Source organism: Salvelinus alpinus, chromosome 4 (genome assembly GCF_045679555.1).
Source record: "Salvelinus alpinus chromosome 4, SLU_Salpinus.1, whole genome shotgun sequence".
Classification (NCBI taxonomy): Eukaryota; Metazoa; Chordata; class Actinopteri; order Salmoniformes; family Salmonidae; genus Salvelinus; species Salvelinus alpinus.
In genome coordinates, this window is record NC_092089.1 from 26,273,829 (window position 1) to 26,286,356 (window position 12,528).

The following is a 12,528-nucleotide window of genomic DNA, read 5'->3' on the forward strand; positions in this document are numbered from 1 at the left end:
GTGATATGCTATGGTATGCTCTACTGTGCTATGTTATGGTGTACTATGTTATGTTATGGTGTGATATGCTATGGTATGCTGTACTGTGCTATGTTATGGTGTACTGTGCTATGTTATGTTATGGTGTGATATGCTATGTTATGGTGTACTGTGCTATGTTATGTTATGGTGTGATATGCTATGGTATGCTGTACTATGCTATGTTATGGTGTACTGTGCTATGTTATGTTATGGTGTGATATGCTATGGTATGCTGTACTGTGCTATGTTATGTTATGGTGTGATATGCTATGGTATGCTGTACTGTGCTATGTTATGTTATGGTGTGATATGCTATGGTATGCTGTACTGTGCTATGTTATGTTATGGTGTGATATGCTATGGTATGCTGTACTGTGCTATGTTATGGTGTACTGTGCTATGTTATGTTATGGTGTGATATGCTATGGTATGCTGTACTGTGCTATGTTATGGTGTACTGTGCTATGTTATGTTATGGTGTGATATGCTATGGTATGCTGTACTGTGCTATGTTATGGTGTACTGTGCTATGTTATGTTATGGTGTGATATGCTATGGTATGCTGTACTGTGCTATGTTATGGTGTGATATGCTATGGTATGCTGTACTGTGCTATGTTAAATGAGGCTGTGTTTCCTCTCAGATTGATAAAGAGATAGTACTGCTGAGTGTGCTGAAGGAGCCAGTGAGCCGCTCCATCTTCGACTACTCCCTGCGCTCCAAAGACATCGCCAGCCTCTTCCGCCACCTGCTGCTGCGGCAGAAGAAGCGCAGCGGCTCACTCCCAGAATGCCCCATTCCGGAGGACCCCGCCATCGCCCAGCTGCTTAAGAAACTGCTCTCTCAGGTCAGAGGGCGGGGGTGATGTCTCGACGTTACATGGATGAGAAATGTATTGTTTCCATATAATGCACAACGTTTGACCATTATTGTTATGATGATGATGATGATGATGATCACAACGATGGTGATAATTGTTTATTGTAGGGGATGACGGAGGCTGAAGAGGACAAACTGCTAGCACTGAAGGACTTCATGCTCAAGTCCAACAAGGCCAAGGCCAACATGGGAGACCAGAGCCACCTGGGGGAGGCAGTCCAGAGCGGGGTCATTGACCTGGCCACGCTGGGCATCATGGGACGCCAGGTGGACCTGGTCAAACCTAAACAGGAGGCCGAGGACAAGAGAGGTAGGGACGCCACTGACACCTGGTGGTCAAAGTACACCCCTGTAATAGCAGAGAGGGGTACACAAACCCAAAGTCTGCAAATACACAGACAGCCCAATTCTGATATTTTGCCCAAATATTGAAGAGAAAAAAATGGAAATGGGCTGCCTGTGTAAACACAGCCAAGTTGACCCTTAGCCTTAAAACACGTGTGTGTAGACACTGAAAAGATTGGATAGGTTGATATTATAGTTTATATATTTTCAACATGTTTGATATCAATGACCTGTCATTTATCTGTTTGCAGACTTCATCACCACAGCATCTGGTATATTGCTGGTGTGGTTTAGCCTGTAATGATGTGCATAACAAATAATCCCATCCAGGCAGAATTTCCCCCAGATTACCCACATCGCCTCATTACATTTAATTCACTAGATGGGTTAAACTGCATCAGGACAAGCAGAGTTTTCATAAGTTCTCATTACCTCTGTGGCTGTCAACACACGACAGAGCAGTACATGTTAGTGTTCAGTCAAACCTTTATTTGGTTATTCCTGCGGCAGCACACATACATCTCCTTTTCCCTGTAGTCAAATAAACTGTCCGACTGGCCTTGTTGTGTTAACATACCAGACAGACTAGGGGCATCACGTTTTGTTAAAAAGACCTGCGTGCTCTCTGGCAGTAGTGTAAACAATGTATCTAAGGCCCTTAGTCTTTTTAAGTAACACTATACCAGTTAAATCCCATATGGGTCTAGACTCCATGATATTCAATAGAAAGTATTTATTCAAGGACACACTGAAATATTGTGTTGTGTATCTACGCCATAGGATAACAGGTACAGTATATTAACATTAACCTGTTTGGCGTTTTGGAGTGTTTTTTTCATAGGCACTGTTAGTAGCTTGTCTGACACAATTTACCGTGGGCTAAAAGTGACTGTGTGTTGCAGCTGGTATGTTTCAATCGCATGGAACTGTCCTTTTGGAGTGTTGGACTGCTGCTGGTGACTAATTTAACTACTCACTCTAACATGTCCTGTGATTAGCATATCTCCCAGCTCCCAACTGCTTCATGTAGTCTGGTGGTCTTAAAACCTGTTGTATCTGCGTTGGCCTTCAGCTCCTTTTAACGCCTGCCGTCTCCCGTTAGTATTTTCATTAGATGTTTGAAACCGTAGTGCCTTCTCCATGGCTTAATGGAATAGCTGAAAATAGGGAGCCCCCTTCAACTTAATGGCTATTCAATCCAACAGTCCTCAAACTTTTGACCTCCAGTGCTGAATGCTTCTTAACTAGTGTTTCTTAGCTTTTTCTTTTTTTCCCTTTCAGCACGGAAACACACCAAACAGGACTCCAACATGAATGAAGAGTGGAAGAGCATGTTTGGCTCTCAGGAGTCAGCGGCTACGGCACCAGAGCCCCCCACGGTACATAACGGGTTAACCTATGATGTCTGCTAAGAATAAGGGGAGGGGGGGGTGAGGGTTGAATGATCGATTGATTGATATACTAATTGATTTATTTTATAGTCTGGTAACCTACCTTATATCTCTGTACTCCACCAGGTTCCTGAAGGGGCAGGGACTCAGACCAGGAAGACCACAGCCTCCCCTGGTGTCCCTGTGGGGCAGTCTGCAGGCACAGTCTCCACCTACCAGCGTCGTCTCAACACGTGCAAGGCAGAGCTTCAACATCTGGTGCAGCAGAAGAGGGAGCAGTGCAGCGCAGAGCGCATGGCCAAGCAGATGATGGAGAGCGCTGAATGGGAGAGCCGTCCGCCTCCGCCAGGTAAAGTAGTGCCACTGGGACAACAAAGGTTAGTCCATAATGACTCCACAAGGGATTCTTTTTTGGTCATTATATTATTGAATATACCACTAGAGGTGTGTTTCTTGCCAATTTGGATTAAGCACAGCAGAAATGTCAACAAGCAGTAGGGTTAGTCAGGGCCCCTCCACATCCACATTGTGTTGTTTTGTTCTGCAGGGTGGCACCCTAAGGGTCTTCTAGTGGCCCACCTCCATGAGCACAAGTCTGCTGTCAACCGTATCCGTGTGTCAGACGAGCACTCCATCTTCGCCACGGCCTCCAACGACGGCACCGTCAAGGTCTGGGACAGCCAGAAGATGGAGGGCAAAACCACCACCACCAGGTACGCCAACCAAATAGTAACCAATAACCAACCAGTTAACCAAGTAGTAACCAATAACAAACCAGTTAACCAAGTAGTAACCAATAACCAACCAGTTAACCAAGTAGTAACCAATAACCAACCAGTTAACCAAGTAGTAACCAATAACCAACCAGTTAACCAAATAGTAACCAATAACCAACCAGTTAACCAAATAGTAACCAATAACCAACCAGTTAACCAAGTAGTAACCAATAACCAACCAGTTAACCAAGTAGTAACCAATAACCAACCAGTTAACCAAGTAGTAACCAATAACCAACCAGTTAACCAAGTAGTAACCAGTAACCAACCAGTTAACCAAGTAGTAACCAACCAGTTAACCAAGTAGTAACCAATATACAACCAGTTAACCAAGTAGTAACCAATAACCAACCAGTTAACCAATAACCAACCAGGGTTGAGGGTTATCATACAACACTCCTTCCGTGGCCTCCAACTGCTCTTAAACGCTAGTAAAACCAAATGCATGCTTTTCAACCGTTCGCTGCCTGCACCCGCACGCCCGACTAGCATCACCACCCTGGACGGTTCCGACCTAGAATATGTGGACATCTATAAGTACCTAGGTGTCTGGCTAGACTGCAAACTCTCCTTCCAGACTCATATCAAACATCTCCAATCCAAAATCAAATCAAGAATCGGCTTTCTATTCCGCAACAAAGCCTCCTTCACTCACGCCGCCAAACTTACCCTAGTAAAACTGACTATCCTACCGATCCTCGACTTCGGCGATGTCATCTACAAAATAGCTTCCAACACTCTACTCGGCAAACTGGATGCAGTTTATCACAGTGCCATTCGTTTTGTTACTAAAGCACCTTATACGACCCACCACTGCGACCTGTATGCCCTAGTCGGCTGGCCCTCGCTACATGTTCGTCGTCAGACCCACTGGCTCCAGGTCATCTACAAGGCTATGCTAGGTAAAGTGCCGCCTTATCTCAGTTCACTGGTCACGATGGCTACACCCACCCGCAGCACGCGCTCCAGCAGGTGTATCTCACTGATCATCCCTAAAGCTAAAACCTCATTTGGACGCCTTTCCTTCCAGTTCTCTGCTGCCTGCGACTGGAACGAATTGCAAAAATCTCTGAAGTTGGAGACTTTTATCTCCCTCAACAACTTTAAAAATCTGCTATCCGAGCAGCTAACCGATCGCTGCAGCTGTACATAGTCCATCTGTAAAACTACCCACCCAATTTACCTACCTCACCCCCCATACTGCTTTTATTTATTTACTTTTCTGCTCTTTTGCACACCAGTATCTCTTCTTGCACATGATCATCTGATGATTTATCACTCCAGTGTTAATCTGCTAAATTGTAATTATTCGATTTATTGCCTACCTCATGCCTTTTGCACACATTGTATATAGATTCTCTTTTTTTCTACCATGTTATTGACTTGTTTATTGTTTACTCCATGTGTAACTCTGTGTTGTCTGTTCACACTGCTATGCTTTATCTTGGCCAGGTCGCAGTTGCAAATGAGAACTTGTTCTCAACTAGCCTACCTGGTTAAATAAAGGTGAAATAAATAAAAATAAAAATCAGGGATAGAAGACCTGCAAGTGGTGGACAAAAATGATAACAAATGAGGGACTAGAAGATGACTATTGGGCGACTACTCATGTATTTTCGGGTGGGGGCATTGTCATTTTGTTGTCTTTCATTCATCCAGGTGAATCTGTTTGTTTTTTTGTCCACCACCTGTACCTTTTAACACATAGTAGAGAGGGAGAGTTGAAACAGTCTTCAAATAGACTTTAGGAAGACAAGTTGGACAAGAATAGCAGTACAGCAAATGTCAGATTTCAGACATTCATTGAAAGCTGTGTGTGTTATGAGTACTACTTCCATGATGAATAGCAATATTAAGATTATTTGAATAACTTTATGGGAGATTAATATAATCACATTTTACATAAGAAATGTCAGTTTTGAACATTTGGAAATTAATTAAAATATATTATTTAAGAGGTGGGTTTATTTGGAACACCCATGGCTTAAAGGGTACACTTGATACCCATTAAGCCCACTCTGGACTTTGCACATATTTAATAAATATTTGTATGTATTATAATAAAATCTAAGTCAAGTTATAAAACTTCACATGAGAGATGAGTCTTTCATGTTATCTCCAATTTTTTTAATAAAAATGAGGGCATTATTGTCACGCCCTGACCGTAGGTTGCTTTGTATGTTTCTATTTTTAGTTTGGTCAAGGTGTGATGTGGGTGGGTATTCTATGTTGTAGGTCTAGGTTTTCTATTTCTATGTGTTTGGCCTGGTATGGTTCTCAATCAGGGGCAGCTGTCTATCGTTGTCTCTGATTGAGAGCCATACTTAGGTAGCCTGTTTTCCCACTTTTGTTTGTGGGTGGTTATTTTCTGGTTAGTGTTTGTTGCACCTGTCAGAACTGTTTGTTGGTCGTTTTGTTGATTTTGTTCGTGTATTCATTTTGATTAAAAGTATTATGGATAAGTACCACGCTGCACTTTGGTCCTCCTCTCCTTCTCCCGACGACTATTGTTACAAGTATATATTAGAAATGTCTGAACTTAGATTTTGGTGGGCTTAATAGGTACACTTACCCTAGTTTATCTGAGCAGGAGGGGAAAACCATTACCAGGATATAGGTGGTGGATACCGTTACCAGGATATAGCCAGGATATAGGTGGTGAAAACCGTTACCAGGATATACAGTGGGGAGAACAAGTATTTGATACACTGACAATTTTGCAGGTTTTCCTACTTACAAAGCATGTAGAGGTCTGTAATTTTTATCATAGGTACACTTCAACTGTGAGAGAAGGAATCTAAAACAAAAATCCAGAAAATCACATTGTATGATTTTTAAGTAATTAATTTGCATTTTATTGCATGACATAAGTATTTGATACATCAGAAAAGCAGAACTGAATATTTGGTACAGAAACCTTAGTTTGCAATTACAGAGATCATACGTTTCCTGTAGTTCTTGACCAGGTTTGCACACACTGCAGCAGGGATTTTGGCCCACTCCTCCATACAGACCTTCTCCAGATCCTTCAGGTTTCGGGGCTGTCGCTGGGCAATACGGACTTTCGGCTCCCTCCAAAGATTTTCTATTGGGTTCAGGTCTGGAGACTGGCTAGGCCACTCCAGGACCTTGAGATGCTTCTTACGGAGCCACTCCTTAGTTGCCCTGGCTGTGTGTTTCGGGTCGTTGTCATGCTGGAAGACCCAGCCACGACCCATCTTCAATGCTCTTACTGAGGGAAGGAGGTTGTTGGTCAAGATCTCGCGATACATGGCCCCATCCATCCTCCCCTCAATACGGTGCAGTCGTCCTGTCCCCTTTGCAGAAAAGCATCCGCAAAGAATGATGTTTCCACCTCCATGCTTCACGGTTGGGATGGTGTTCTTGGGGTTGTACTCATCCTTCTATTCCTCCAAACACGGCGAGTGGAGTTTAGAGCAAAAAGCTCTATTTTTGTCTCATCAGACCACATGACCTTCTCCCATTCCTCCTCTGGATCATCCAGATGGTCATTGGCAAACTTCAGACGGGCCTGGACATGCGCTGGCTTGAGCAGGGGGACCTTGCGTGCGCTGCAGGATTTTAATCCATGACGGCGTAGTGTGTTACTAATGGTTTTCTTTGAGACTGTGGTCCCAGCTCTCTTCAGGTCATTGACCAGGTCCTGCCGTGTAGTTCTGGGCTGATCCCTCACATTCCTCATGATCATTGATGCCCCACGAGGTGAGATCTTGCATGGAGCCCCAGACCGAGGGTGATTGACCGTCATCTTGAACTTCTTCCATTTTCTAATAATTGTGCCAACAGTTGTTGCCTTCTCACCAAGCTGCTTGGCTATTGTCCTGTAGCCCATCCCAGCCTTGTACAGGTCTACAATTTATCCCTGATGTCCTTACACAGCTCTCTGGTCTTGGCCATTGTGGAGATGTTGGAGTCTGTTTGATTGAGTGTGTGGACAGGTGTCTTTTATACAGGTAACGAGTTCAAACAGGTGCAGTTAATACAGGTAATGAGTGGAGAACAGGAGGGCTTCTTAAAGAAAAACTAACAGGTCTGTGAGAGCCGGAATTCTTACTAGTTGGTAGGTGATCAAATACTTATGTCATGCAATAAAATGCAAATTAATTACTTAAAAATCATACAATGTGATTTTCTGGATTTTTGTTTTAGATTCCGTCTCTCACAGTTGAAGTGTACCTATGATAAAAATTACAGACCTCTACATGCTTTGTAAGTAGGAAAACCTGCAAAATCGGCAGTGTATCAAATACTTGTTCTCCCCACTGTAGGTGGTGAATACCGTTACCAGGATATAGGTGGTGAATACCGTTACCAGGATATAGGTGGTGAAAACCGTTACCAGGATATAGGTGGTGAAAACCGTTACCAGGATATAGGTGGTGAATACCGTTACCAGGATATAGGTGGTGAATACCATTGCCAGGATATAGCCAGGATATAGGTGGTGAAAACCGTTACCGGGTATAGGTGGTGAATACCGTTACCGGGTATAGGTGGTGAATACCGTTGCCAGGATATAGGTGGTGAAAACCGTTACCGTGTATAGGTGGTGAATACCGTTACCAGGATATAGCCAGGATATAGGTGGTGAAAACCGTTGCCAGGATATAGGTGGTGAATACCGTTACCAGGATATAGGTGGTGAACACCGTTACCAGGATATAGGTGGTGAAAACCGTTACCGCGTATAGGTGGTGAATACCGTTACCAGGATATAGGTGGTGAAAAACGTTACCAGGATATAGGTGGTGAATACCGTTACCAGGATATAGGTGGTGAATACCGTTACCAGGATATAGGTGGTGAACTCCGTTACCAGGATATAGGTGGTGAAAAACGTTACCAGGATATAGGTGGTGAATACCGTTACCAGGATATAGGTGGTGAACACCGTTACCAGGATATAGGTGGTGAATACCGTTACCAGGATATAGGTGGTGAACACCGTTACCAGGATATAGGTGGTGAACACCGTTACCAGGTCCTCTTTAGGTACAGTGCCTTCAGAAAGTATTCATACCCCTTGACTTAGTCCACATTTTGATATGTTACAGCCTGAATTAAAAATATATTAATACATCATAATGACAAAGTGAAAACAACATGTTTTTAGAGATTTTTGCCAATTTATTGACAATGGAATACAGAAATATCTCATTTATTTCGAACAAAAATGTAAACACAACATGCAACAATTTCTAAGATTTTACTAAGTTACAGTTCATAGAAGGAAATCAGTCAATTGAAATAAATTAATTTGGCCCTAATCTATGGATTTCACATGACTGGGCAGAGGCGGAGCCATGAGTGGGACTGGGAGGGCATAGGCCCACCCATTGGGGAGCCAGGCCCTGCCAATCGGAATGAGTTTTTCTCCACAAAAGGGATTTATTCCAGACAGAAATACTCCTCAGCACTCAAGACATTTCAGCTTTTCATTTAGAATTCATTAAAACAAAATTCTAAAAACAGAATTCCACTTTGACGTTATGGGGTATTGTGTGTTGGACACAAAATCTTAATTTAATACATTTTCTAATTCAGGCTGTATCACAACAAAATGTGAAAAGTCAAGGGGTGTGAGTACTTTCTGAAGGCACTGTATATGAAAGTGTATTAAGGCATTGGAGGAGGAACAGACATCAGCTCGTCTTTTCACAGATGTGCTCTACCTGTGTTGACCATCTAAGATTTGATTGGAATGCACTTGGATAAGAGCGTCACTCTGGATAAGAGCGTCACTCTGGATAAGAGCGTCACTCTGGATAAGAGCGTCTCTCTGGATAAGAGCGTCTCTCTGGATAAGAGCGTCACTCTGGATAAGAGCGTCACTCTGGATAAGAGCGTCACTCTGGATAAGAGCGTCACTCTGGATAAGAGCGTCACTCTGGATAAGAGCGTCACTTTGGATAAGAGCGTCACTTTGGATAAGAGCGTCTCTCTAGATAAGAGCGTCACTCTGAATAAGAGCGTCACTCTGAATAAGAGCGTCACTCTGAATAAGAGCGTCACTCTGAATAAGAGCGTCACTCTGGATAAGAGTGTCACTTTGGATAAGAGCGTCACTCTGGATAAGAGCGTCACTCTGGATAAGAGCGTCTCTCTGGATAAGAGCGTCACTCTGGATAAGAGCGTCACTCTGGATAAGAGCGTCTCTCTGGATAAGAGCGTCTCTCTGGATAAGAGCGTCACTCTGGATAAGAGCGTCACTCTGGATAAGAGCGTCACTCTGGATAAGAGCGTCACTCTGGATAAGAGCGTCACTCTGGATAAGAGCGTCTGCTATAAATGACCAAAACGTTGATGGAAAAACTAATGAACAACAGGCCTCAATCCAACCTGTGTGAATGTTTTGATGCTGTCTTACAGGTCAGTGCTGACGTACTCCCGCATCGGGGGCCACGTGAAGACCTTGACCTTCTGTCAGGGGTCACACTACCTGGCTGCTGCCTCAGACAACGGTTCCATCCAGCTCCTGGCCATCGAGGCCAACAAGCCCCCCAAATCACCCAAAGTGAACCCCTTTCAGACCAGGTATGTACTATCCATCATGGGTTGATCAAGCAGAAAGTTGGTTTTATTTACAGTAGTTGAAATAATAATAATTATTATTTATTGGATTTATATAACGCTTTTCTACCAACTGAGGTACACAAAGCACTTTACATAGTAGGGGGAAACTCACCTCATCCACCACCAAGGGACTTACAGTATCATGTAGTTATCATGATCATGCAGTAGATACCGCAGTATCATTTTGATGCCACAATGTAATAATGAGTTACTCCACATTTTACTGTTATATCGACTGTCCTCTCAGGTTCCTGGACCAGAAGGATGATGGCTGCGTGGTGGACATCCACCATTTTAATTCTGGAGCCCAGTCTGTGCTGGCCTACGCCACGGTGAACGGCTCCCTGGTGGGCTGGGACCTGCGCTCCAACTCCAACGCCTGGACCCTCCGCCACGACCTCCGCCTGGGCCTCATCACCTCCTTCACCGTGGATATGCACCAGTGCTGGCTCTGCCTGGGTATGTGGGTGTTGGTGTGAGCACGTGGGTGGATGTGGGTTGTGTGGTGCATGTTGTGTGTATGAAAAATGTAAATGGGTTTCGTCTGAAAACTGCATTGAAAACTTAAACAGAGTTGTGACTTATCTACTGAATCCTATTCTGATTCGTCCACACACAGGTACAAGCAACGGCACTATGGCATGCTGGGACATGCGGTTCCAGCTCCCCATCTCAAATCACTCCCACCCTGCCCGAGCACGAATCAGACGGCTGCTCATGCACCCGCTCTACCAATCCTCCGTCATTGCTGGTGAGACTCGATGTCATCATATTTTTTAAATCTTTATTAACGAAACCTTTCTTTGAGGGGCAAATCAAGCTATTATTTGTGTGTTTTGTTGCTGTTTTCTAGCGGTCCAGGGCAACAATGAGGTATCCATGTGGGACATGGAGACTGGGGACAGGAAGTTCACGCTGTGGGCCAGCTCTGCTCCCCCTCTCTCAGAGATGCAGCCGTCCCCCCACAGTGTCCATGGGATCTACTGCAGCCCTGCGGACGGGAACCCCCTCCTCCTCACAGCCGGCTCCGACATGAGAATCAGGTATGTTTGCTATACTCTCGACTGGACTAACCATCCTTCTGATATATTTAACCCAGTTCTGACCATGTATGTTTGCTATACTCTCGACTGGACTAACCATCCTTCTGATATATTTAACCCAGTTCTGACCATGTATGTTTGCTATACTCTCGACTGGACTAACCATCCTTCTGATATATTTAACCCAGTTCTGACCATGTATGTTTGCTATACTCTCGACTGGACTAACCATCCTTCTGATATATTTAACCCAGTTCTGACCATGTATGTTTGCTATACTCTCGACTGGACTAACCATCCTTCTGATATATTTAACCCAGTTCTGACCATGTATGTTTGCCGGAGGACATTTAAGTTTGTGTTTGACAATTTGGCTTAGCCAAGAAGTGTGTTGGATGGCGTTAGCTTGTTTGTTTTGTCAGTCAAGTCTTATTTCTATACTGTGTTCTGTGTTATTACCAGGTTCTGGGACTTGGCTTACCCAGAGAGGTCCTACATCGTGGCAGGTGGAGCCAATGAACCGCTGCACTGTCCCTCAGTCCTCTACAGCCGCAAGATCATCGAGGGCACCGAGGTTGTACAGGTATGCCCTGATAGGACGGTGGCAGTGTAGTCAGTGTATTCCTCTAAGCACCTGGTCCTACAATGAGGTGTTCAATACATCATTTCTGGGAGAGCAATTTATTTGCAGCGTTATAAACATGTATGAATAAGAAACCACAAGTCAGGGAGAGATTGACCTACATTCCCTGTCCTGTCAGGAGATCCACAGCAAACAGAAGAGTGGAGCCACAGAGGACGCCCCCCGCAGGGGCCCAGAGTCCCTCCCCGTGGGCCACCATGACATCATCACTGACATCGCCACTTTCCAGACCACACAGGGCTTCATCGTCACTTCGTCCAGAGACGGCATCGTCAAAGTCTGGAAATAAACTGCCCCTTTCAGGCCCTCTCTCGCTGACAGACACACCCAACCAACCAACCACACACACTAGTCCTCAACATCTTCACCCCAGAGTTTTGATCTATGTTGTAGACTTTTGTACATAGTATATTTTAAAGCTAATTAATATAAGAGAAGCTTCTGGAAATCCTGTCGCAAAATACGAGTAGATGTCAACCCTTTGTTTGTAATGACATTCACTGAAGTCACAATTATGCAATGCCTGATATCTGTTTACGTTAAACTGCTCAAAAGCAACTGTTCAAGAAGTGTCAATAAAGTTTGGTATGATGAATGAACCCTTTATGAACTGCTATTATGAACTCTATAGTTTTAGTGTTTATTGAGCACAATAGTCTTCTCTCATAGTCTCAAAGTTGTAACGTTAACAAACCAGGCCATGACCAGGACTGAAACCAATCCTTGGCATGAACAGTGTCCACATTCTCAAACCATAGCTGTTATCGATGACAACTGTCACAAGTTTAATTTGTATATCAAAACACAACAGCATATCCATTAATGCAGGGGCTTAC

At 44.0% G+C, this 12,528-nt stretch overlaps 1 protein-coding gene across 2 annotated transcripts in view; it reads left to right on the forward strand.

The window, feature by feature from the left end:
• Positions 1–12,291, forward strand: part of LOC139572274 (phosphoinositide 3-kinase regulatory subunit 4-like) — a 55,346-nt gene extending 43,055 nt beyond the window's left edge. The window contains exons 9-20 of one of the 2 annotated variants that reach the window (XM_071394924.1): positions 665–868; positions 1,009–1,210; positions 1,497–1,517; positions 2,527–2,624; positions 2,763–2,985; positions 3,184–3,349; positions 9,803–9,967; positions 10,254–10,465; positions 10,626–10,757; positions 10,860–11,049; positions 11,512–11,632; positions 11,811–12,291. In XM_071394924.1, coding sequence (XP_071251025.1) covers positions 665–868; positions 1,009–1,210; positions 1,497–1,517; positions 2,527–2,624; positions 2,763–2,985; positions 3,184–3,349; positions 9,803–9,967; positions 10,254–10,465; positions 10,626–10,757; positions 10,860–11,049; positions 11,512–11,632; positions 11,811–11,981 — 1,905 coding nt within the window. In that variant the 3' untranslated portion in view covers positions 11,982–12,291. The remainder of the gene's footprint in view (positions 1–664; positions 869–1,008; positions 1,211–1,496; positions 1,518–2,526; positions 2,625–2,762; positions 2,986–3,183; positions 3,350–9,802; positions 9,968–10,253; positions 10,466–10,625; positions 10,758–10,859; positions 11,050–11,511; positions 11,633–11,810) is intronic. The other variant, XM_071394925.1, reaches the window with a different exon arrangement.
• The last annotated feature ends 237 nt before the right edge of the window (positions 12,292–12,528 follow it).